Source organism: Zophobas morio, unplaced genomic scaffold (assembly GCF_036711695.1).
Source record: "Zophobas morio isolate AGI-343-1 ecotype UQ-CSIRO unplaced genomic scaffold, CSIRO_AGI_Zmor_V1 ptg000004l, whole genome shotgun sequence".
Classification (NCBI taxonomy): domain Eukaryota; kingdom Metazoa; phylum Arthropoda; class Insecta; order Coleoptera; family Tenebrionidae; genus Zophobas; species Zophobas morio.
Genome location: NW_026972109.1, coordinates 12,217,110 through 12,244,402, shown reverse-complemented (window position 1 = coordinate 12,244,402; position 27,293 = coordinate 12,217,110). Strand labels below are relative to the sequence as shown.

Below are 27,293 nucleotides of genomic sequence, written 5' to 3'. Positions count from 1 at the left end.
TCAATTTTTCGATTTGCAATTTCTCAATGTTTCGATTTTATAATTTTTTTGTTTTTTCAATTTTAATTTTTTCAGTTTTTCGTTTCTTCAATTTTTCGATTTGCGATTTTTCAATTTTTAATTTTTTTGTTTTCTGAATTTTTAGATTCTGCAATATTTCGATTTAAAATTTCTCGAGTTTTAATTTTTTTATTTTTCAAGCTTCCGCTTCTTGAATTTTTCATTTCTTCAAATTTTCGATTTGCAATTTTTCGTTTCGGTTTTTTATTTCCTTTAATTTTACAATTTTTCAATTTTTTGATTTGCAGTTTTTCAAGTTTTCATTTCTTAATTTTTCAGTGTTTCGATTTTCAATTTTTGGTTGGTTCAATTTTTAAATTTTGCAATTTTTCGATTTGCAATTTCACGAGTTTCGAATTTTTGATTTCTTAGTTTTTCATTTCAGTTTATTTTCTTAATTTTTTCAATTTATCGGTTTTTCAATGTTGTGATTTTATAATTTTTCTTTTTTTCAGTGTAAAATTTTTCGATTGTCAGTTTTTCGATATTTTCTTTCCTCAATTCTTGATTTGCCATATTTCTAGTTTTCGTTTTAAGTATATAATAATAATAATTACAATTTTTACAATTTTTCACTTTTTCAATTTTACGATTTTAGAATATTTCCATTTTTCAATTATTGGATTTCAAATATTTTCATTCTCAATATTTAATTTTTCAACTTTTCGATTTTTGATTGGTTTAATTTTTAAATTTTGCAATTTACGATTTGCATTTTCACGAGTTTTTAATTTTTAATTTTTCAATTTTTCGTTTCGGTTTGTTTTCTTCATTTTTTCAATTGTTCAGTTTTTTAATGTTGTGATTTTATTTTTATTTATTTTTTTTCAATATGAAATTTTTCGATTTTTGGATTTGCAAATTTTCGGTTCTCAGTTTTTTTTAATTTTTCTAATTTTCGTTTTAAATATATAATAATAATTACAATTTTTACAATTTTTCACTCTTTCAATTTTACAATTTTAGAATATTTCAATTTTACAATTTTTCGTTCTGGTTAATTTTCTTAATTGTTGCAATTTTTCGGTTTTTCACTGTTGTTATTTTATAATTTTTCATTTTTTTTTCAATGCGAAATTTTTCGATTTTTGGATTTGTAATTTTTCGAATCTCAGTTTTTCCATATTTCCTTTCTTCAATTTTTGATTTGCCAATTTTCTAGTTTTCGTTTAAATATAATGTAATAATAATACAATTTTTCACTTTTTCAATTCTACGATTTTGGAACATTCCATTTTTCAATTATTAAATTTTAAATTTTTTCATTTTCGATATTTAATTTTTCAACTTTTCAATTTTTGGTTGGTTTAATTTTTAAATTTTGCAATTTTTCGATATGCCGTTTCACGAGTTTTTAATTTTTTAATTTTTGTTTCGATTTATTTTCTTAATTTTTTCAATTTTTCAGTTTTCAGTGTTGTGATTTTATTTTTTTTTTTCAATGTGAAATTTTTCGAACTTTGGATTTGCAATTTTTCGGTTTTCAGTTTTTCGATACTTCCTTCCTTCAATTCTTGATTTGCTATTTTTCTAATTTTCCTTTTAAATATAATTATAATAATAATTATAATTTTTACAATTTTTCACTTTTTCAATTTTGCGATTTTAGAATATTTCCATTTTTGTATGATTAGATTTTTTACAATTTTCCGGTTTTCCAATTTATCAATTCGCTCCGTTTTGTCTTCATCCCAGTTTTTTGATTCATTACATTTTTTCGACTTTTAAGTAAAAATGAAAACTTAAAAAAATTAAAAAATTGGAAATCAAGAATTTGAAAAACTGAAGAAACGAAAAATTCAAAAATCGAAAGATAAAAAATTGAGAAACATAAAAATCGAAAAAGGGCAAAATCGAAAAAAGCGAAATAAAGTATGTATTGTAAAATTGAAATATTGAAAATTAAAGTAATCGGAAAATCGGATAACTGGAGATCCAAAAATTGGAAAATTGGAAAATGGATGAATTGAAAAATCAAGACCTAAGAATTTGAAAAATTAAATAAACGCAAAATTGTAATACAAAATTCAGGAAGTGAAAATCAGAAAATCGTGAAAATAAAAAATAAAATCAAGAACTTGAAACATTGAGAAAACTATAAATTAAAAAATCAAAACATTAAACATTGGGAAATTGAAAAATGGAAAAATTAAAAATTACAAATCAAAAAATTGAAGAAACGAACAAGTCGAGAAAATGAAAAATTGAAAAATTAAAGTTAAAAGAACGAAAAATAATCCGAAATATTGAAAAATGGAAAAATTGAAACGTTAAAAAAATGAAAAAACAAAAAAACCATGAAAAAAAAAAGAAAAACCAAAAAATTGCAATATAAAAAAAGTCAGATTTTTCGAAAAATTATATCATGTACCACGTGTTTCTTTTATTTGATACAACCCCAGTAATTTTTTTTATTTTCAAAGATAAACATATAGTTAATTGAGCAATTTTGTATCATTTTAAAAGATCACTTATGTGAATAAATGACATGAGTGTCAATTTTTCATGCTACTAGATTGTCATCAATAAATATGAATTTTTCGTCTATTTTATTGAATAACTTTTCTACTAAGTGATAATAAAAATGTGAGGCTGCCATCACATAGATCTTTTAAAATGATACAAATTTGCTCAAAGAACTACAGGTTTATCTTTAAGAATAAATAAATTACAGGGGTTGTATCAAATAAAAGAGACACCCTGCATAATACACAAAGGTTATACATAATTATAAGGGTAATCTTATAAGTTAAAATAAAATATGTACGCAATGTTAAAGTAAATGTAAAGAAGTGTGCTATGCGTTTGTTTCAAGTGAGTTTTTTCATTACAAAATTTTAAGATAACGTCATCAATTTTTTGGGAAGCGACAAACGAATAAATTTTGATTAACGATTTACCATGATTACTATAACCTTAAAACGTTTGCAAGATTTCAGAGCATTCGGTTTTGCAGTTTCAAAGTTAAATGCAAAATGTTTTGTTCCAAAAATCTGAATGTGTAAGGTGAAAACACAACCTTACTGTATTACCTTATTTTATAAAATTAAAAAATATATATTGTAAATATTGGAGATGACATCATCCCATTGGTGGTGGGGAAAATTAGCCAAATTCTGATTATCATTTTACATCTACATAATATTCCTAATAGGTATACATCAAAATTTGACAACAATCAAACAAACAATACAGACGACAGACAGACAGGCGCAATTGGAAGACTACTTTTTTCGCATTCTAGAGGTCAGGTAGCTCACGCTTAGGAAGTAATAAAGTTCTCTTTTACAGAATAATCTTCAACAATACGAAATTGCAGAGACCGATATTTTTACAGTTAGCATAAAAAACAAAAATTATAATCTGCAGTTATCTCTGTATTTCAAGTTCATAAAAATTGACTTTTCCCTTTATTTTGATCAGTTCAAAAAATATCGCCACGTATTGGTTTCATGAATCTATTAAACCTTCAAAAAGTTTTAAATACTCTGTCGGTTCCTGCGCTCAGTTGTAGTATTAAAATGTCTACAAAAATAGAAGTATGACGTTAAAGTTAAATTATTAACTGACGGACAGCTAACGGGCAAAAAACCAGCAATGCAAATATCGGTGGTTTTAATTTATGTCCGAATTTCACCTACTAAAATTTTAAAGTGCTGAACATCAGCACATACGTCACTCGTTAATTATCTTTTTTGTTAGATCCTAAATTGTGAAAGTATATTAAAATAAATATAAAAAGGAAAGCAACTGCAACTTTTTCCCTGTTTCATTAAAATATCTATTTTCACCTTGTAAATCTAATTTGGACAATTTTGTACATAAATGTAGGTAGGTAATACGTAAATGAGCAAACACTTAAAGCGCAGAGTCAAAAAGTAGAGTACACTTTCCTAGATGAAATCATGAAAGTTTCATGACATTGAGTCTATGTACATTCCACCAAAATAAATTTTTAAAGCCACTCAATAATAGACTCCGTTCTAGCAGTTCAGCGAGGACTTTAATTTGAAACATGGACCCCGTACTTGTATCTTTGAAAAAACATTTGTTTGTTTTGTCGTTTTATTTGTACTGTTATATAACACGTACCATAGTCGTTTTTTGTATTACTAATCAAGATAATATCTTATAAAATCGTTTCATTTCGCAAGAGTGCATTTCATTTTAATGATGACGATTTTGAGTTTTGCAATATAACAGCTCCTGCCTTGTCCACACCCCACAATCACCACCAGCACGTCGCCATAAGCACTCCGAGAATTGGAATTTTTGCATGACTCCATTCCCCCGCGTCCAATATCGGATTGTGACATTTGCATTTTTGATCGTGTGTCGCAATTATGGCAGCTGATGTAAATCGCGACATAAAACAATTTAAAAAGAATGATTGGCCATCAAGTCCGCGTCGCGCTTCCGATTGTTGTGATAATGAAAAAATAACAAAAAACATTTAACCGCAGATCGCGAAATGATAATCCGCCGCGATTTTTTGTTTAATTACGAACGCCTAAATAATTCAATTACGATTAATTCGGCCTCGGAAAAAGGGCTCCAGCCGCCGCCGCTAAATATGATACGGACCGTGTAAATTCATCAAAACCGCTAATCTTTGCCTCGCCTGTTCCCATATTCGCCGGTTTCAGTTTTAAATCTGACCCCTCTAGCTGGCCATGCATCTGCATTATCTACATTAGCGTGCTGTCTGTGTGTTTTCAGGGGGCTGCTATTTCCCGGAGCGATGGGAGGGGACGTGGTTCCAGTCCGGGGTCCGACAGCCCATCATCATAGAAGGGCCGCGGCTGAGCAGCAAAGGACGATGTCTGGGATCGGAGGGCGACAAATTCTTGGTTGTGGATGAGTAAGTGACCTCGTTTTTACTGCCGCCGGCAGGGGCGGCATGCCGGAGCTGCTGCGGCCATCATCTTCGAAACATTCTTTGGACATTAGCGAAGGCTGCTTCCTTTAAACCCTACGCCAACACGCACAAATGGACGTAAAGAAGGCCATATGACAACAAATGTTGAACTGTCCTTAGTGACTACATGATTTGATACTCATTCTGCAAAACATATTTTATTTACTATATTAACTATAAGAAAATAGATAACATAGTATAATGGACCATCCTGCTGACGTTTAAGGAAGCTTTTAATTGATCCCCTACGATTGCTTTTTGGCGTTATCTTCAAGCATGCGGGTTTATTTATTTTATACGTGACTTGTCATATTTTAATTCTTTTAATTTTTCTGACCTTGATACCGTAGACTACCCAAAAATTTTATCAGTTATCAGGTATTGCAAACTTATCCACAGCTATTATTTTTAGATGCACTAAACTGTTCTTTCAAGACCATAAAACCCACACTTCAAGAATTCGTTTTACAATCCATAAATTCATAGTTCTCAGTGTTTGCTGCCAATTTCCAATTTTTCCTTAAGAAAATAGATATAGACAAGAGAACTAAAAATTTCCAGACGTCTGAGACATAATTTTTTCCTGTGCATAATTTCACAGCCGTTACTTTCGGTTGAAGTGATTTATTGGGTATTCGATTCAATAAAGAGATGTTGCTGCTCATAATTCCTTCGGAATATCTTTATCACATTTATCATGAGGTTTGCAATTTCTATTCACGCTCTGATTCCTTATTTTGTTTTATGTAGTTTCAATCCAGTTTTCTTTAGAATTTTTCGCACCTTTTATTTCCGTATCTGTTATTTATGTTTCGTGGACATTCTTAAGGGTTCTTCCACAGATGATTTACTTTTTCTGTGATACACTGATTTAGATTTTCTGCATTCCTTCCTAACTCTAGAAGAATTAAAACACGAGGTAGAAACTTTCTAGGTTTGAAAGAAATTTTGTCATTCAAAAACAGGATTAAAAACTCTTTGAAATTGGTTGAAATATTTGACTATTCGGTAATATTACACATGAAATAAGGCTTCCTATCTTAGGTTTACTACAAAGATTTATAGCTAATTTTACTGATTAAATTTTAAGTGCTATGTTTAAGACTATAAGTACACCTATTTGTGAAATTAGTGATCACTATCTCTCAAAATATTAGGATGTACTCATTGAGCTAAGCAGACCTGGGCTAGACCGGCCCTAAATCATGCGAAACCACTAACTAGTATGTCGAACCATAACCACTTTTTAAAAAACCTATAGCATTTATGGTCACAGTGAATCCCAGATTAAAAATCGGATTAGCTAGTTCAACAGGCTGAATTTGTATTCGCTTTTTCTCTCAATCAAAAAATTATCCGACATCCCGTTAAAGTTACCTAACTGAGGGGCAAACTATCTATTTTGTCGAGGGAATAATTCCCATCCATCTTTAATGTAAGTGCCCTTCTGTGTTTTATTATGGACAACTTTTTTACTGAAATTACGAGTAGCTTAGACAATAGATTATCTTCCCCGCATACCAAACTTACTTTCATTTAAATGACCATCATCGGTTGTTAATAATAATAATAATAGTAGTAACAGTAATCGTATATATTCAATCAGGTCAGGTTTGGTCAGGTCAGATTTTTTTGATGAAAATTTTTATCAAAAATAAATCAATAAACAACTTATATATAAAAAAATTCTACGTGTACACCAATTAAAAAAAGATGAGACTCCACCCGCTTGACATTCTCGAAGTTAATTGTTTCAGAATAATTCTCAGCACGTTTGGTTGTCACTCAAAATTTGTTTTGTCCAAAAAAGGTGAATCCTAAAAATGTTTGTGATTATCTCGCTCGCGTTCTAGTAGTTATATAGTGGGGCTCCTAGCTCAACTTGACCTCATTTGACCTAAGCTCAGAACGCCACTACTTTTTATCCAACGTTTGTCATTGCTTTGTCAACTCGAGTTCTATGTCGACTATCCCCTCACATATCTTAGTAGGGAAGTACAGATTTATAAAAAAAACATTTAAGTCAGGATGTTCGAGAGGTCTAATGCGTTAGATTAAGCTCTGATTCTCGAAAGGAAGCGTGGGTTCGAATCCCACACCTGACAGTTTTTTTGCGTCTGAATAAAACACATTAAGTGTTATGTTATTTATTTATGATATAGAACACAGCCAATTGTGAATATTTTTAGCATTATTTAATGAACAAAAATATTTTTTATTATTAGATATATGATTATCACATGCTGGGATTTCTTTGGTCAATTCCACACAGTTTTCTAAGGCTTCCAGATGTTTATCAAAAATGAATCAATAAACAAATTACATATAAAAAATTCTACGTATACAACAATTAAAAAAAGACGAGAATCAACCCACTTGGCATTCTTGAGGTTAATTCTTTCAGAATAATTCAGCTTCACAGGGACATCTATACGATGATTATAATAAAATAAATCTAAGTAGTGCTCTCATTCACGATTGATCCGTAAACGTTCTCATGAGACCACGTTTGGGTGTTCAAAATTATTCGTCAGTATCCATAAGAAGCTCAATTGCTATTAAGAGATTTTTTTGTCCAAAAAAGGCGAATCCCAAAAATGTTTATGATTATCTCGCTCGCGTTCTAGTAGTTATATAGTGGGGCTCCTAGCTCAGTTTGACCTCATTTGACCTAAGCTCGGAGCACCACTACTTTTCATCGAACGTTTGTCATCGCCTTGTTGGGCAAACTCGAGTTCTATCTCGACTATCCTCTCATATATCTTAGTAGGAAAGTACAGATTTATAAATAAAAATTTAAGTTGTCCGAGCGGTCTAAGGCGTTAGATTTAGGGCCGGTTGCATAAACGCAAATCAAATTTAATCTCTGATTAACTCCATAGTAACGATTGTTATTATCATAGTTACAATTGTTCTTAATCAGAGATTAAATTTGATTTGCGTTTATGCAACCGGCCCTTAAGCTCTGATTCTCGAAGCGGAGCGTGGATTCGAATGCCACACCTGACAGTTTTTTTTACGTCTAAATAAAACACAAATTGCAATATAGAACGCAACCAGATGTAAATACTTTTAGAATTATTTAATGAACAGAAACATTTTTTATTACTAGATATATGATTATCACATGGTGGGATTTCTTTGGTCAATTTCACACAGTTTTCTATCGCTTCCAGATTCACAATCTTGGGACAGTCTTTTCCTAGCGTATCCATGAGATAATTTTCTTTATTTTTTCCTTTCACATATGCGACCTTATGTTCCTTGATGTATTCGTTCAAAATTTTCAGATATCTAGCTTGGTGTTTTCGTCCAATACTTTTAATTATTTTGTAGATTTGAAAACTTGTATGTCGGCTACAACCAACTTCATCTTGCCGGTTATTTTGACTGACTGATGAGAATATGACTATGCTATTTCATTAATAATTAAACAAAAAAAAAACATTTAATAAGATATTTATAAAATATAAACAAAAACAAAACCAAAAAAAGAAAAATCCATTGAAGCATAACCAACTAAACACTAGAGAAAGTGTTCAAAATTCCTGCCATATGCATATTATAAGTAAACTCGTAATGTTTCCCAATTTTGATCATTTTTTGTAAAAGTTAGTTATCAGTACTTGCTAAAATAAACTGATTTTGGCAATGACATACTCTCTAAGAAACGAGAGGGTGGGTGGGTGGGCGGGGCTAGTACCTGCTAAGGTAAAACTGATTTTGGCAAATGACATATCCCCTAAAAAAAGAGAGGGTGGGTGGGCGGGGCTAGTACCTGCTAAGATAAGAGTGATTTTGGCAAATGAGATAGCGTCTAAGAAAAAAGAAGGCGGGTGGGCGGTGCTAGTACCTGCTAAGATAACACTGATTTTGGCAAATGAGATTTTAAACGTAGGGTTTTGAAAACTAACAATTTTAGATACGTCAAACATTTGTAACTACTTAGTGGATTTTTGCTGATTTGTACCTTCGTTTTATATCAGGCAAACATTGTTGTCAAATGGAATTTTATTTTTTAAAGTAAAAGTCTAGAGATTTATTACTACAACTTCGGTGAGATTCTTTCTTAATCACTTCTATGACTCTAAACTAAAAAAAAAACGCTTAGAAGGTAATTTTGAAAAAATACTGCCCTTGGGAAGGTAAAAAAAAAAATAATTTCTCGTTTACTAAATATACTAAACAGTGAATCTTAAAAATAATGAATTGTGTTTACTTAAGTTGGGGTTACCTAAACGTGCTCATTGCGCTCGTATTCCAAGTGTACTTTTCAAAATCAAGAGATTTATTATTACAATTGAACTCAAACTTTGCCAAGACTCTTTCTTGGACACTTCTAATACTAAACGTTAAAGAATACTCTAATCGTGCGAGCGCAGCGGGCACGATCAGGTTTTATTAAAAAATTGGTCTAAAATTATAAAATTTTCGGAAAAATGAGGTAAGCCGCTCTTAATTCAGTGAATAAAATAGATTGGCTCATTCATTAATTACTTTGTGTCATTCTGTATAAGCAATTACAAAACTATGAATACATTGATAAACCATAAGTATGGAGTCATAATATTTTCCTTATTTTAGATAGAATTTATTCGTCAAAATTTTGAGATGACTTCATCAATTATTTGGGAATGTCTAGGTTAAAAACTCAAAGCGGATTCATAAACCACAAGTACAGGAGTATCTTATTTTACAAAATTTAAATAATATCTACACAACACGTAAGTTTTGGAGATGACGTTCTCCTATTATTGGTGGAGATGGTTACTCAAATTTTCGTAAGCGTTTTATCATCATTAAATTAGATAACAATCGGTCCAGCAGTTTCGTAGATTATTTCTCTAATAAAAATCATGACAAAAGGCAGACAGACAGACAGACAGAAATTTTGTGATTAGTTTAAAGTAACCATAAAATTAAAAACAATATCTATCATTTCGTAACCCAAGAAGTTACGGATAGCAGTGTCGTCAATTCAGCAAATTCTTCTAACAAGCCTAGAAATACTTGTTCAAAATGCGCAATGACGAAATAGCGTCCCGCTTACTTCCGCATTGTTCATATACAGTAAACACTCGAAATGACTGCTCTCCAGTACCGTGAAATCGGAATAAACCCCAGCGGTCTCCCCTCGCCCTATTGTCCGCTTCTGACATGCAGTGGTCCATAATAAGTCATACCAGCTCCATCCCGCCCCTGACCCTGCCACGGTTTCCTGGGCCGGAATCGGGTCACGCCTGATTTACGCCGGCATCATGGAAATTTCGTCACAATTAAACCCGACCATTTTTTTATCGCGCAATTACGGCCGCGTGGCACCCTCTAAAAATAATTGCGGCCATCCTGCACGAAAAAACAGACTGTTATCCTGGACAATAAAGATATTACGCAGGTGAAATTCTTTTTTTTTAGATAAATGAGGGATAAAAGGAAGTGGCCGGGACTAATATTATGACATTAATAAAAATGTGTTTTGTTGCAGCAAAAGGGCGTGCTATCGTTGCGTCGTGATTCACGAGAAACACGCAAACGTTCTGCAATACAAAGAAAGTAAGTGCGCTGCGTATTACACTATATTACCGCCCTACACTTTGACTAATGCCTCTGGTGGCGCATTACTCACGTCACTTATCCCTAGACCGACTTATCATTTAACGGTGGATAGCTTCATTGCATTAATTCGTGGGAAGTTTTTACGTGCTGCGACATGTTGTTAACGGTCGCACAAAAATATCGTGGTTAAACGTCTTACTTCCTCGACACCATTATTTATTACCAAAAAACTGTGCGACCTCACAGACTACATGCTTGTCGTTTGAATAGTCATATAAATAGAAATATCTTACCCGGCTACCATATATCATTCCTAATGATATGTTTTGAAATGGCTTTCATAACTTGAAATATTAAGAATCCTATCTTACTCATAACCCCCCACAAGATTGCTTATTTTAAAGTTGCGCGATAAATCAAAACTTCTTGCTTCAAAACACTCACACCCTGTATAAATCTGCACTTAATCTGTTTCCCAAAATAATAACAATCTGTACCTTCTTATCGTGCCCTAGCAGGGCTACATATAGTGTTTGACCCAAGACATTTACTTAATCTATTCTACTTTACTCGTACTTTGCCTTAAACTCTCTTTGGCCACTCTCTGAAGGACTAAAGAGGTTTGTTATCCTCACTTTCCCAACACTTGCCATAAATTCCGCCTAATCTGCTCCGAGTATACTCCACATCGATCAGCGAGAACTTCCGTGACTGTATGTCGCTGGTAATTATTCCCTCAAACATTTTTATCGTCCGCCGTTTTGCTGATTCCAGCCGTTCTCTAATCAACTCGAAAAAAATCTTTTTATTTCCTCATTATTTTCCTCGTTAGAGGCGGCGAAAACTCCTCCACATTTCTTTGCTGCTAACTTCCAGCCAGAAACACTCCATTCCATTTAATAAGAAATAATATCAACAACGAAATAATGGCGGATGCGCCGGTCTGGCACGCAACCCACCTAAATCTGCATGTAATCTCTGCCACAAAATCAACACATTATACCGCCGAAAATGCTATCAGAAATAATTGAAACAGAACAAAAGAGTTCTTTATCGGCCAAATCCATTTGTCAGTCATTAAAAGCCAATCACATACACAAGAAAAAATTTCGTCGACGGCTAATTTATGATAATTCGCCTGTGCGTCACGCAAACTTTTTTTTACAGCCTTCTGCCATAGTCGGGATTCCCTTCCCACACTGTGCAGCTTAATAACGGGGGACGCGTTGCTCTTTTCCATGTTCAGGGAGAATGCAGCCCCGGTGCCATGTCCATTCCGAGGGCCCTTCACCTTCACCTACAACAGGGGACACGGCGAGTGCCGGGTCCCCGTATCCAGCATAGACACCTGTATAGAAGACAGCAGACTACTTTTAAGTTATCAGGCGTGCCCTGATGTTTACGGTTCCGAAAGCACCGGTAAGTCACTGCAACTTTTATCGTGACGATCAGATAAAGGCCCGCATGAAATTTAAATTTAAGTCATAACAGGATATTCCTTGACATTTATTAAATTGATCTGGGATTCGATATTTGAATACTTTATTTAAATAAAGCTGGGTATGCCGGTGTATTTTGATGGGTTAGCTAGCAGGGCCGTCTCGAGCGATCGCGGACACGCAGGAAACCGAAAACAATAAATTACAAAAAGAAATGATTAGCAATGGATACATCGGTATCTTTTTGGCCATTTGGTATCCTTTACGAAAACGCAACACTAAAAAAACATCCAGACAACAACAAATCTGACAAAACCTCCACGCGTTATACCTATTTATCCTTCGGGTTGCCGAGAAAACTGTGCGTCCGGTTCAGAAACGTAAATCACTTTCGTACCGACCTCCCTGAAAACTTCTTTTGACTCTATGGTAATTGAAGGAGGAAATGTAACCGGTCGACTCTCTAGTGTTCGTGATGAAAGTTGAGTAGAAGATTCAGGGACACATTTCTTGGAGTTACATAATCTTGCCGACCACGTCTACACTTAGTAGATTTAGAGGGACAGTACTGAGTCTGATCATCAAAAGGTGCTATGCAGACCGGAAATCACGATCGGGCTCTACCCTGCAGTAAATCTATTTTCGTACTGGTGAATCTTGAAGTACTCTTCTCTTGGAAGCAAGCGTCTAGCCAAATTTTGGACTCGAACTGGTCCGTGAGATCGTACAAACCTGACCAGGGTTTCGCGTAAGAATTCGGGAAACGAAAGCTCTGGTTAACCCAGGTTACAAGCCCTAGAAAGACGAAGTTAGTAGGGTAGATTTGAACACAAGAAGCTTGGCATCACCGACCCATTGAATCCTCTTTTGCTAAAGTAAAGCTTGCTTTACAAGTTGAAGAGCCCTGAAGTCTATTGGAATCAGAGATGATTTAACCAAATATAAATATCGTTCCTAAAAATACGTTTACTGTGGAAACAATGAATTACCTTTCTTTCTCTGGTTTGGATCTTTGTTCCTTAAATAAAGAGAACACAAACAAACAAACGAAAATCTGTATATTATACAGATCCTCGATGTCACACTGAAACCATTAAATTGCAAAATTAGGATTATTCATGGTTCAGGTGATTACTGTGTTCTAAAAAAAACTCATGTGTTATCGTCCACAATAATTTGGCTGCTTTGAATTTGATTTATCTCTGTTATTTATTAAATTAAGTTTTTCAGTTTATATTATATTCATAAATGTATAATATTATATATATATATATATATATATAATGTAATGTAAAATAAGAATTTAATCGTATAACAGCAGCAGCACAACACAACATTCTTTATAATATTGTACTCTACCTAATTACAACCTTGTTCCATTTGATGACGAAAATGTTATTTTTTCCGCATTCTTAAAAAATAAAAATTAATTTAACATTTATGTCATTAAATTTGACAAAGCTTGTATTCATTGTTATACGAGGGTAGTTCATCATTATTGTCCCCGGTATAAAATAAAAGACTGGTAATAACGGAAGTGCATTCACCTACATAAAAATTCTTTATGTTGTCTCTCAAGTCATTTGTTTACTCCGTCATTACGGCTTCACGGCAGTCACTCGGGGCTTAATCAGGAAAATAAGACGATTTTTCCAGTATTGGAAGGCCAGCATAATAATAGCAGCTGGAAAATTTTATCGATTTAAAAAAAATCAAATTTCACTTAAAAATTGATCACTTAATTATTGAAAGTAATAACCGAGGAAAACCAAATTTTACCTACGTTCATTTCAATATATGGCAGATCGTTTATAAACATTTTGTGATATGTCAATCAACGTCTTCTGTGTCAGGGGTAACAAATGATGAACCACCCTCGTAATTTATAATTCCTTAGTAATTTAAAAACACAATATGGGTGCGTAAATATAACATGTCCAAAGCTATCACAATGGGAACCTATAAAGTAATTATTATTAAACAATTTTAACAGACAATGTTACAATTAAAGTCACGTCAGTCAAAATCCAGATTGTCAAAAATGTTTTCTGCGGCCGGCCCTGGTGCGGTTGACTCGTGGAAGGTTAGGTAAAAGCAGGAATAAAGCCGACTGTCGGAGTAAAAAGAGAGCCGAGTACATTATCCGGCATTGGGTTATTGCGGTAATGCAGTTGAGACAATTGGGGTTAGCGCTCGCTGCATGTAATGGATAAAAAATTTCAATTGCGTTTGAACCGTGCACGTCCAGTGCATGCGATAGTTGCGCAATTTTCATTAAAAACGTGCCTTATTAAGGTTGGGATTTGGCGGTCCTTTTGGGGGATGTTTGCAGTTCTCCGCAAGTAACGTAATACTATTAAACGTAATTACGACATCCAATAACCCGGCACGAACAGAAATTCTATTGTGGTCCGCACTAATAAACATTTCTAAAATCAATATGCAAGCCACAATTGACTTTCGTTTGGCCAAAGTGGCGGAGGATTTGGTGTTTGTTTTTCGGGCGTTCATCGCGAATTCTGTCTGAGTCTGGCGATGGCTCATAAATTTTCACTTTTCTATCAGGCTCTATTATGCACTAAAAATCTAATAACGTTTCCAGTGGAGGAACTCCAGTGCCTGGCGGTATGGAAAGAAGGTAGTTCGAGGTATTTAGTAGGCAAAGTGCACCACAACCATGCGACGTCCAACGAGGACCGTTTCAGATGCTTTGTGTATGAAAAGGCATCGCCGGCGTCGGAAGCTTTGGATGGCTTCGATTATAGAGTCGCACAAAGCGGAGACGCGACCTGTAATGGACTCTTCAGTGCCGTCGAGGGAAGCAGGACTATGATTCTTAAAAGAGGTGAGTCTGTGAATACGAATGCGCGGAGACTCCTCGAGGCCGCAGCGGCGGTGACAATTTTCAACTTTGAGCGGTTCGTCTCGTCACGGTGTTGTTGTTATTATTTTTTCCCGCTCGTGTGGAGGACTTATTAAAATGCGCCACTTTACCATTACTTGATTAAATTTTGCATTCCCAAATATCCCCTTTACGGGGGAAAACTCTCGAAATCCGGAATTTGTCTCAGTTGTACTCGGGCTAATTTCTCTCCGGCGTAACATCAGTGATTTGAATTTTTCCAGCTCCCCTGTTGAATAAGTGTCGCTTCCCTTCCTGGGTGGCGAATTATAACCACTGGCACACTTTGGATTACTCGGCAACTTACAGTTTTCATCATAGGAACTCCACCCTCAGGATAACCAATTCATCCGGACTAGAAATGAAAGTCGTGTGTACCCTGCTGAAACCGTCGTCGAGGGACGACAGCTCCGTGGTGCTCCTTATGCATTTCACCATGGGATGGTACGTCCTCGCCCCCGACGAACCGTCGTCTAACCAAATTAAATTGATTTATTGCAGCCAAAGCGGATTCATGTGCATGTCCTTCTACCGACGCGACATGCACGTCATAGAAGTCCAAATCGGAACGCAAACCAAACGTCAAGAGGACGCTTGCAATCCCGCTTACTTCAACAGGACCAATTTGCCATACGTCACCCTAGTCAGTGAGTACCGCAGCGTCAATCACACAACAACGATGCTAATTGCGATGAACACAAATCCGGTCGATAACGCGTCTCGCTGCTTTATTTGATTATGCCCCTAATGCAAATTTGCCGCATAATCACGCGCCAAATTGCAAACCGAAATTAAACCCGACGACTCTTCCCCAAAATAAAACGTATTGTTCGACGCACAATGAAGAACGTCGCCGCGATAGGAAATGTGCATCTCTTATGCCGCCTCCATCGACTCTTCTAAATAACTTCCGCCTTTTTAAGCCCGTTTGATCTATTTCCGCCGCCCCAAACCAGATGCTATTAGCTACGCGGGCGGCGATATTGCCGTTAATTGTTAACATGTGTCACACCAACTGTCATTAATAATTTCTAACGACTCTTTCTTGGTGGTCTGCCACCATTCGCCCGAACGTTTAAAATAAGCGCGTGCCAAAGAAACGTATAGCTGCTACGACTTAGTTTTCAGAATTCGCCGCCGCCGTGAATTATCGGTCCAACTTCTAATTTTAATTCGGTAAAAAGAAAGTTACGCGCTCTATGAACGCTGCAAAACTGCCACCTAAATTGAAATATAAATTTCGTTATGGACTGACGTTATTGCAGCTACTTCCCCCGAAACGAGGGCCTGCCCCTACAATGGCAAATTCGAAGTCAGCAACCTCATCAGGAGCGAACACTCCCTCAAAACGGACTCCCGCTACTTCGACAACAACTATTACGTCAACCAGTTCCCCAGGTCGGTCCGGAGCGACACCGACCTAGTGCGGAGGATCAAACGCGTGGACCAAAATCTCGACTGCGACGGCAGCGGATTCACGAGTCTGGTTATCGGCTGCAACTCCATCGACACGATGGAGTTCCGAGCGCAGTGCACTTCTCCGGACATTATCACTTGTAAGTGGAACTTTCCTTGTTTTAATGAGGTCTCGAATTGCCACTCCAACGAGCAAAGTTCAAAAATTCAGATAAAAAGGGACCACTTCTATGACGTCCAAACTCTTTCACACATTATCAGTTGACAACACATTAAGATTATCTCATTCACTGTATTTTACCCTAAACAGGAAGAATAACATTCGGTTATAAAAATACAGACGTAGTATCTTACGTGGCCTTTATAGACTTGAACCGGATCCCGTCATCAAATGTAGTTAAATATATAATCAAAATTCAGTCCATATCGCACATAAAAAATAATCCAGCTGCCTCACCTGCTGCATATTTTTCCAAACTGGTTTTCATTTTTACGACATCCAGTAAATATTAGCATCTACGTTGGTGTAAAATGAGCGGACGTTAAAAAGGATCTCTGTTGTAAATTTCGAGTCGCGATAACGGAGATGAACAAGAATTATCCAAGTATGGCGTGGGTACCTGCAAACGTGCTGGAACATCATACACTGACTATATTGTCTCTCTTTATATGCAGAAGGTAAATTTCGAGATCGGGAAAGTTACTGTTAGTACCCTGAAATCGTCTGTTGGCTGAAGTGTCCACCAAAATTATTCTACAGACGCAGATCACGTGAAAAATACCTGAACCGGTAAAACCCTCTTGACTTCAAGTCCGGTTTCAAGAGGGTTTTCTAACCAAGAGGTTGCACATGCATTGATCACGCACTTTCATTATTACATTTTTTCGGCCACTCTAGTAAAATCGACATGTTTAATATTGAAACAAAAGCTAGAAAATCCATCTAGTGCTCAAATTTCTCCCGCCAACGTAAACCTTCTGTTAAAATTTTCTTTCAGTGTTTCACAATCAAATGAATTATGTATTTGCTTCCAGTTTCGTTACCATTCGTTAACATTTATTAGGTGTTGGGATTCCTTTTTTCCAAAGCACTATAATACAAAAAATATTTACCGTAGCCCTCCTCATTCATCGGACACAATACAATAGTGATTTGCCCGACTTCGTAATTTTTTGGTAGTCTTTGACCTGAAAATCTACACACGTCCAGAATTCGCATGTGCCTCGTTCTGCACGAAGTCGGGATTTCCTTTCATCCAAATAAAAATTATAAACTCGGATCTCCTTTCGAGAGCCGTTTTCTCATCTTCCCCTTGAGTGGTTCCGTCTTGTCGATACCTATTGTCTGAACAGCGTCGGACTTCGCCGCGCCCTTGTGCTTGCCGATATAAAATCCGTAATTGGACGTTGCAGCTTACTCCTGTCACGGAGGGTGGAAAGAGAACGGCACCAACTACCTGATAACTACCCCTCTGGGTCGGACGTCGCACGGTTCCCGAAGATACTGCTTCATCTACAAGGAGTCCAGCCCCGACCTGGTGTTGTTTTCGACGTCTGCCGACAACTGTGATCGCATCGTGAGACCTGGAATCACCGGGGAGCTAGTTTTTAACGTGACGAGTACCGGTAAGTCGATCATTAAAATCGTCCCGATTCAATGATCATATCGCATCGGATTTTTCAGGCAAGTGCGTCGAAACCAGCAGTTCCGAAAGGACGAGATCATACTTGCTGTTCGTCCTTTTCGCAAATATTCTAAAGTACGCCATCATTGCACTCATTCAGAGATGATCTACATATTCGTAAGTTAGGAAATTTATTCAATGATGAGACTGTATTAATTAGGTCCTCGCCGGTCCGATTTTTGTTGTGAAACGGAATATCTCGGTTGTGTTTTGTTGTTAAATATGTATTAAGTGGAAGTGAATAAAGTTCAAACAATCCAGCACCACCCATCCTCCTTCGGAACTTTCGTTGAATTATTTTAGCTTTTACAGTCGGATGGGGGTAGTGTCGCTTTATTGAAATTTCCGGATCTTTACACACTTCTTTCTTAGAAACGAGTCTCAAGATACTGTATATTGTAATGTAATTAAGTATATACTTTAATCTGTGATTACTGCAAGTAGAACCGACTAGAAGTAACCCTCACTTTTAATCACTTTGAATCGAAACGTAAGATTAGTGTTTTAACAAGATGTTCCTCTCCGACTTATTTTTAACTTTGCTTCGATAGTTTTAGATTCCTTTGAAACCCAGACGAAACAAACACGTTGTGATTTTCGGAAGAAATCGGTGTTCGAGTGTAACAATCCTACAAAAAGGGGTTCAACATATCATTAAAGCGCGGCGAAAATAAACGAACGTGTTTGTTTCAGCTCCGACTCAGACAAATAGAGAACAAAATAGCTGAAATCTGTGATTGATTTTATTCAAGGAGTTTTTAAATGAACGATAATAGCATTTTTATTCGTGAAAAATGCTTGCAATAAAATACGTATTTTTGCACTTAACACTGCTTGTTTAAAAAAATATATGGATGGTGATATTTTTGGTAACCGGAAGCAATATTATATTTATTTTTGTTAAATTGTAATCATGTTTGTAATTGCGATTGATTTTAGATTATTATGTTTTTATTTTTCCATGAGCAATAATATAAGATAGTTTAGTAGAAATTTGTATACCTACATATACATCGTTATTATGATTTATGATTTTATAAGTACTATTATATTATGAACAAATGGTTGTAAGCAGAGCTGATGAGACATTATGTTGGACGTAGTCTTCTATCACACACGTTATTTCGGTTCTAAAGACCTCTAGTTTCGATCGTGGAGTATGCCAAAAAATTCATGTCGAAATCTATTTTATCTAATACTACAGTTTTTAATTACATGATTGATACAATTCGACCTTAACGTATGACATAATAACATTCAAGAACCGCAGACGAAGGCACAGGTTCTCGAGTACACTGCACTTTCCAGTAGCAGAAGTGACGCAAGCTTTGGTTTGGATTTCCCATATCTGAATACGCACATGTAAATTTGTTTTCCATAATGCAATAACTGGAATAACCCCTTCCCAGTCTCGCAGAATGTCTCATCAATATCGATGTGCGTTTTAACGAAAATAATTTGTTATGCTCTCCCACATGACAATGCAATAAATTATTTTCGTAACGACGTCGATAAACCTAATGCCGAAATGAATAATACTTTCAACAAAGTTGTGCGATTTGCAATCATTGTAAGATATGTATGTATAATTTATTAACGAATTTAGTGGATTAGACTAGTTGAATATGTAAAATAAAGAAACTAGATTAAATTGGAACAAACTCTAAGATAGTCTTGTAGTAGTAGACTGTTTTACAAAGGCAGAATATGTAAGGCGCGGGATGGCTCGTTTGTAGAAACAATTAAATTTTTACCAGTTATTTTGATAATCCGGCTTATGAAAATCTTATCTTAATAGCATCTAATCTAAAACAATACAATTTTATAACGTAAGTACTCTTGGCGGCTTTTTGCAAGTCATGCACGTACACATTCCACACGGTTACACAAAAATTATACAAACGGGCCACTTCGTGCTATAGAAGAATGGTGCCTTGGATGTTTTGTTTGATAAAAAAAAAAGAAAACACAAAATGTTGAATATATGAACAAACAATTGTTGTAATAATATCTGTACATTATCTGAATAAAACATGAAAGAAAACACGAATTTTTAGTAGTCCTGGGGCAGTTTTCGACTGCATGAAGTATCGCACTGCGACTTTCACCAAAAAAAGTGTGCCAGTCACTCGCTAGACGCATCTCGGCCTAGATCAATACCAGACTTTGGCGCCCAACATGTGGCCGATTTTATTTCCATTCAAAACCATAACAGAGCGTGTCCTCACGTTAATTTTATGTCCCATACCCAGTTCAACTGGTTTGCCGTAATTATTTCGACAACAATCGGATAAATCCTTCAATGTATTTTACCGCGTGTGACGAATTATTATAAACACATCGGTGTCATGGTGGGAGGCCAGTTGATATCTGACTCAGGCGGAGATAGCAGCGCCCGTTTCTTTCAAGAGTTAAAACTTGACGAGTTGTAAACATAACCTTAACTGTGCAGTGTGTGAAAGATAATGGTCAAGTGATGCTCTGATCAAGGAAAAAACACTGATTTAGGTTCGTACACGTATATCGATTATTCGTAAGACCTTGATTCTATGATTGTGCTACAGTGTTGTTTCGATTCCAATTATTCGAATCACAGTGCGCAAAACGATTAATAAGAAAAACATTTTAATATACAATTGTTGATTTCGTCGTATTTGATGAAATTTTTTTTATCTCATTATTCACGTTCGTCAAATGACCTCCAAAAAAATATCGTTGTTGTAAGTTTTGTGGCCACCCGCCTCGTGTCCTTATCTACAACATTGTAGACATTTTCGCTTATCACCTAATTATTTATTTCATGCAAATTATTGCTGATTGATGAGATCATAATAAAACCTCAATTTTAATCTGCACCCAAACCAGGATTTAGGTCTTCCCGTATCAGCAATAAATTCAAATTTTAATGCCGTTATCAACGTACACTAATATAAGACCGGAATTGGAATTCATTGTTAGTTTGTGGGTTGTTGCAGTGCCACTAGTTGGGCGCCAATATCAATCACGGTGACGTTCCAAAATGCAGTGGATTTTTACAAGACGAAAACTCCTCATACTAGCGACATTACTTTTGAATGGTAAGCCCAATTCGTACATCCGACACTTGATTAAAATTTTAACAACTGTAGTTGTGATGGTTTTCCATACATTTAGTAAGATTAGAAAAGCGCCGAGAGGTAAAGGTTTTTTACTCACACTTTAATTTGTGCACGCTTTAAGCAAGAAAGTGAATAGGGGGAAAACCGGTTGCTTGCCTTTTGTCCAATGGGTGCATAAGCATAACCACAAAAAAGCAAAACCTGACCGAGCTTTTCCAATCTAGCACAGCATTTTTAAAACACACCTAGAGTTGTAACGAGTTTTGTTGTCCCCCTTCTAATGAGGTTTTTTCAGTCATCCATACAGCAAAATGTGATATTACTGTATCAGAAAATGACTTAACTGTGCAAATTGACTCCTCAGCCAAGTTCAATCTCCTAGTCAGGTACGTCATTAATTTTATTTTAACGAAAAAAAAAAAGATTCTCTTTTTTTACAGAAACAATACACAAACGACGCCATTCCCTATTCATTTTGAAATACAACATACAGATATCGTTCGTGTGAAGCCCTCTTCAGTCACCATAAATACTACGGGAGATAGCAGTATTGAAATAACTGTAGAAGCTATCGGTGCCGGTCATTCAGAAGTAGCCGCTAATGCAACGGCCACCATATAGTAAACAACAACCTCTCTCTGCCAATTTGCATCTCATTGATATTTTTCAGCGATCAGAACGCGTTTGTTCGCGTAACCGTGTATAAAGTCAGTGGACTTGACATATTTTCGGAAGTCATTGGTTGGATATACTTTGTCGCATGGTCTATCTCTTTCTACCCTCAGATCTACATCAACTTTCGACGAAAAAGGTACTAGAGAAAAATTTTTCGCACTGTATGTAATTCCCTTTTCAGTGTAGTGGGTCTAAACTTTGACTTCCTCGCCCTTAACATTGTCGGTTTTGTGCTCTACTCGGTTTTCAACTTGGGGCTGTATTTTATTCCAGAGATTGAAGTATGTTAATGCCAGTTTTATCGCTGAACCCATGCTATAATAATAATTTGCAGGATGAGTACTTCATTAGGTACCCCAGGGGCCTAAATCCAGTCCAAGTCAACGACATCGTCTTCGCTGTACATGCAGCAGCAGCCACGGTATTTACGATCGGGCAGTGCTTTTTTTACGAACGAGCTGACCAAAGAGTATCGCTGACGGCCCGAGGGATTTTGGGTATTTTTGGTTTATTTCTTTTCATCAGTATTATTTTGGCGGGTACTGATGTTATTCATTGGTTGGACTTTTTGTATTATTGCTCCTACGTGAAACTTGCCATTACGCTTATCAAATATGTGCCTCAGGTAACATTCTTCGAAAATGGCCAAATATGTTTTAATTTTTTTGTTTTAGGCGTACATGAATTATAAACGGAAAAGTACAGTGGGGTGGAGCATTGGCAACATTTTCCTCGATTTCACTGGGGGAATGTTGAGCATGCTCCAAATGATTGTTAATTCATATAATTACGGTAAGTACCGGGTATGGACGGTTATTTTCATACACCAAGTAATTGTACTAATTACAAGACTTTCATTTCGACCTTGTTGAAATTATACCGTGATATTTTTCCGAATATCGAGTATCGAGACGATAATTACATGTTGATGATTTTTTACAGACGACTGGGTTTCTATATTTGGTGACCCGACAAAATTCGGGTTAGGACTTTTCTCCGTCGTTTTCGATATTTTCTTCATCATTCAGCATTACGTCTTATATAGACACAGTAATTATGAACAAAAGTGAAGCAAGGTATTTGTTACAAGACTAATCAAAAAGATATATTTTGTTACATATTTATTGTGATTGTAAAGTACTCTGTTAAGAAAATAAACTATTTTATATACATAAGTATGCGTTTCCTGGGGGGTATTTACATTTTTGCAGTGATGTGGGTCAGTTACATGACGGTCACGTCACATTGGCTGTGGTCATTTTCGTTTATAACCTCAATTTTCTTGTACGTATTTGATGCGTTTTGGTGGTGTTCCACTAGATAATTCTGGGTTGGCTAACTGCGGCCCAAACGCTAACTTTCGGGGGATACTAAGGTGAAAGTATGCGTCATCACTGAAAAACGTCTTTTTGAGATGGTCTTCTGGAGTATTTGAAAACCATTGGACACTATTGACCTCTTTGAGGAAAATCAGTTGGACTTAGTTCATATACAGATGTGAGACGATAAGGAAACAAATGAAAATCTTTTTTTTAGAATCGTCTTACAGGTACCAATAGATAAACCAAGTCCTCCCATTACTTCTCTCGCGTCTTCAAGAAGTTCTGGCGTTCGTTTCTTTGGACGACCGCTTCCAGTTTTTCGTGGCACAAAACTATTTTCTTGTAAATTTTTTAAACAAACTTTTAAAGTTTGTCTAAACTGCTTGTACTCTTCTTGAAATCTTCCATATGTACCCAATTGAATATTGTCAAGTTCCAGTTTCGATAGTAAGACTGATGAATACTGTGTTGCTTAGAAAAAGCCATTCTGGTAAAAATGTCGGAAACAGCAAAACTCACACACTAGTTTTGAAAAGAACTGACCTTTATCACGCAAAGAAAGCAAAAGATTAAATAACAATAAACCGCGAAAAATTGATGAGTAAGGTTAAAAGTCAAAATATCCATTAGTACGTCAAATCGACTGTATATAAAGCAGTAAGGATGGAACATTCAGTATATTTGGTTGCTGCTTAGTCTCCGAAAATAATTACCCTGTTATCAAAAACGGCAATTACTAATTCCAGCGCCTACTCCAAATATATTTTTAATTGTACACCCGCTATAAGTCATTGTTCTATTCTACCTACTGTGATAACTCAATCACCCCGCCTTTAATTGCCACTTGAAAAAGTTTGAAAGGCCGGGAAAAATTCAAAATTTCAAAAATTTGGCCTTGGCTGTGATCGTCTACAAAATGGAACCCTACACTGTTTTTTTTTTTTGTGGCGGAATGCGTTCAGATGAAAGTGGTGGACCCCAAGGTTGGAAAAAAAAGCTGCGACTAAACTGTGCCGGTTGAAGACACTTCTTAATGTTCAGCTACAAAAAAAAAACTTGCCAAACTTTGACTGAAATCAAATCTGGATATCACAAATTTAATAAAAACTAAGAAAAATTTGAATTAAAGTAACTGGATGCTAATACAGAAGATATTACGGACGTGCAGCGGTAAATTTAAATTATGGCAGTCAACAAGAAAACAAAATTTTAACAAAAATTGTATGTAGCTATATCAATTTCATTCTAGAACACAGCAATATTACCTATAGGGGGCGTTGTAGCACAAGCGGAGTTCGGGTCTCCTGGTTGTGGCTGTTCTCGCACCACGACGGTGATTCTACTCTATCGGCAAGCACATGCCACCCAGCATGATCTCCATCCAAAATCTGTGTCTTTTGTGCAGATGGCACGACAAATCCAGCTAGCTCGACTAGGAACCGCGCCCTCCGCTTCTGCCACATGTTTTGTGTTATTTACCTCAACTCCATTTAATTGTTCAATTTCTATGACTCTGATATTAAACTACAAGTGAACAAGTGTTAAAGTTTCAAAAAAAGCAATAAAGAACATTTAAATTCGCCATACACCCTCGTGAAATTTTAAACAGTAAAGAACTCTTATCTGAGATTAAGATTGGACATTAAACTATTGTATATGATGGAAGCATTAATCAACAAAATATTTATGTGGTAAAAAAAAACTAGCGAAGATTTATAAAACAAAAAAGATCTGGTGTGAAGTAAAACGCGTGCAAACAAAACATTACATAGTTTAATATTTGCCACACTTTATCAATGATTCAAGCAAAGGATTTACCTGATGTTAAATTATGCCACACTTTATACAAATAATTGGTTACTTAAAACAATTAGGTTTGAGAGTTTATATCGTGGACTATCCCCAGCTTACCCCAAACAAAACACATGATACACAAAATGCATCCAGAAATACTTCTCGATAGTGTAATTTTCAACGTTGCGAGAAAATGTCTCGGTGATGTGATGATGATTACGATGATAACTGCCTAAGGGGAAAAATTTAATCCCCTCGATATTTGAAGTCTATCGCACTTTCACGATCCTGTTCCCAGAGTGGGACAACATTAGGTTAATTGAACTGCCGTAAATGAACTAGCAATCTTGTGTGAGGAATTAAGAAGTGTTATAATATAACACTTAAGTATACGCGTCCATAAACTTATTTATAACTTGATAAACAAAAGATGAGTCCTGACTAAGTGAATTTCATGAAATCGCCTAGCAAGTGCTTTTTTAACAATCTTAGAACCGTTAAATTGTATTAGAACCAGTTGTCGATCAAAATCCTAACATGAACTGTGAATTTACAAACAATAAAACAAATTTACACCACGTGTTGGCGTCGGTCGAAAATTCGCATATTTCCGCTTCGAAAAACTGCAAGAATTAGCAGCTACGCGTGTTGGGTAAACTGTGGCCTCGTTGTCGTTACGATTAATTTTCGTAAAACAAAAGCTCTCCTTTTTTTATTAACTACCAAGTCAACTAAACTTAACCTAGCTTCCTTACCGCATGCTTTCACTCACCAAACCAAAACTATAGCCCCTAGAAATACATAGTATCGTCATCCATTGTTGTACGATTGGAGCCAATGCAGTTGATAACGCAAAAAATTCCCTTGGTTTGGAACCAAATTTTGTCACCAGAGTTGACAACACGTAAATGGTGTCACGTGGTCGCGACGTGTACATTATTCTTGTTTAGAGTCGTTATATTAGTGGTTCAACAGTGTTTTAATTTAATATTAGGATTCAGTCTTGGGACAACTGTACCTGTCAGTGTAGCAAAATAAAAAAAAAATTGTAAACCAGTATTTACGTGCCAGAAATCTTTTTTGTTATCAAGGCAAGTGATGCAAAACCTCATAAAATGTATATAGTAGTTATTCAATGAATAAAAAACTGTATAAACAAATTTTGTGTTTGATTTAAAATCATCAATTAATATAATTATTAATTTTTAAATAAGATTCTATTGATGAAATTATATGTTTAATTAGGTAATATTTATTAAACCAACACTTTTTTTATATTCAAATTAAAAATCCAATTTTTATGTATAAACTACAAACTTTAAATCCAACATAAAACTATTTTAAATTTTGCGGTCTGTCAAAGGGTGTTAGTAATTTTTGTTTTTGGTAAATTTACGATAACGATACTATGTGTTTTCTAGGGACTTTAACCAAAACAACAGTGCCGCGCCATCACCCTCTACCAAACAAGTAAATTTCACTACCAGCCCTCTCACTTAAATACTCCCCCGAAATTTCCTAGGAGAGCTACCAACTACCAAAAACGAACTAAACGTGCACATGGTTGTCTAAGTTTAACGATTTTCTTGATTGAATTTTTTTTCAAATTCAAATTATTCAAATGCGATTTCGTGCCGTTTGTTTGTTTTTTAAGAGCGAAATTTTAATTCAAATCTGGTCACTATACTACCACAGACACTGCTGTGAATAGTATTTTTTAATATGACCAAAACAGTAACCAAAATAACGGTCAGATGACTCACCGCAGTAATTTTCGCAAAATGACCGTCACTGATCAGGACAATAGTTTGCATCACAATGTTCATGTAACATGTGATCAACAAAAAACGTCCTCAAATTGGCGCTCGACGATCATTTTGTTTAACTTACGACAAACCTTGTGCTGTCAACGCCCTGTTTGTTAATAAGTACACCCTTCCATGCTTAACTTTCAAGAGTGTCAGACACATAGGAACATTACAGTTTAAGTACAGAGGCCAAGATATTTCAGATTTCAGGTTCCTGTTCCTGCCCACCATCTTAAGACCACACAACACACAGTAACCATCTGTACAATTACAGCATTGTTCTTCCTCACAAAGTCACCGGTCTTCAGAACCGCCAAAAACAGCAACCCCTAGCAGCAGGGACACCAATAAGGTTAGAACATTAGAACTGCACACTTCTCTTTATCTTCAGAACCGTCAAATAGAGCAACCCTGACAGTACGGACACTAATAATGTTAGAACTGCACACTTCACTTGAAACTGTAAATGACTGTTAGAAATCCTAAAAACTAATCAGATGAGCACTGCACTTTTGTTCAATCATGCCAAACAAGTTTGAATTTTGAAGTTTATGGCGTCAGAAATCCAGTTCTACCAACATAACCCACAAATCAAAAACTCTTGTAACCATAGCTTGTAA

The 27,293-nt window shown here is 35.6% G+C and overlaps 2 protein-coding genes across 3 annotated transcripts in view; both read left to right on the top strand.

Annotated features, from left to right (window-relative positions):
- LOC135141732 (uncharacterized) overlaps positions 1-20,020 on the top strand; it is a 155,717-nt gene extending 135,697 nt beyond the window's left edge. For both annotated transcript variants that reach the window (XM_064073101.1, XM_064073110.1), the window contains exons 4-12: positions 4,780-4,921; positions 10,464-10,531; positions 11,702-11,953; positions 14,576-14,818; positions 15,100-15,319; positions 15,377-15,522; positions 16,141-16,431; positions 17,705-17,917; positions 17,976-20,020. In XM_064073101.1, the coding sequence (XP_063929171.1) occupies positions 4,780-4,921; positions 10,464-10,531; positions 11,702-11,953; positions 14,576-14,818; positions 15,100-15,319; positions 15,377-15,522; positions 16,141-16,431; positions 17,705-17,917; positions 17,976-18,082 (1,682 nt within the window). In that variant the 3' untranslated portion in view covers positions 18,083-20,020. The remainder of the gene's footprint in view (positions 1-4,779; positions 4,922-10,463; positions 10,532-11,701; positions 11,954-14,575; positions 14,819-15,099; positions 15,320-15,376; positions 15,523-16,140; positions 16,432-17,704; positions 17,918-17,975) is intronic.
- A 305-nt stretch (positions 20,021-20,325) lies between these two features.
- Positions 20,326-22,924, top strand: LOC135141726 (cystinosin homolog). The gene is made up of 9 exons (XM_064073088.1): positions 20,326-20,484; positions 20,952-21,053; positions 21,370-21,460; positions 21,515-21,694; positions 21,745-21,885; positions 21,931-22,030; positions 22,084-22,374; positions 22,424-22,541; positions 22,692-22,924. The coding sequence occupies exons 2-9, from the start codon at positions 20,996-20,998 to the stop codon at positions 22,817-22,819; spliced, it is 1,107 nt and encodes a 368-aa protein (XP_063929158.1). The 5' UTR covers positions 20,326-20,484; positions 20,952-20,995; the 3' UTR covers positions 22,820-22,924.
- The last annotated feature ends 4,369 nt before the right edge of the window (positions 22,925-27,293 follow it).

What these genes read in the sequence shown, in the direction of transcription:
- LOC135141726 (XM_064073088.1), top strand. Translation starts at nt 20,996, where the DNA reads ATGCAGTGGATTTTTACAAGACGAAAACTCCTCATACTAGCGACATTA. An exon ending in AGCGACATTACTTTTGAATG is followed by an intron (nt 21,054 to 21,369) that starts GTAAGCCCAATT and finishes AGGTTTTTTCAG; the next exon opens with TCATCCATACAGCAAAATGT. An exon ending in ATTTTATTCCAGAGATTGAA is followed by an intron (nt 22,031 to 22,083) that starts GTATGTTAATGC and finishes AATAATTTGCAG; the next exon opens with GATGAGTACTTCATTAGGTA.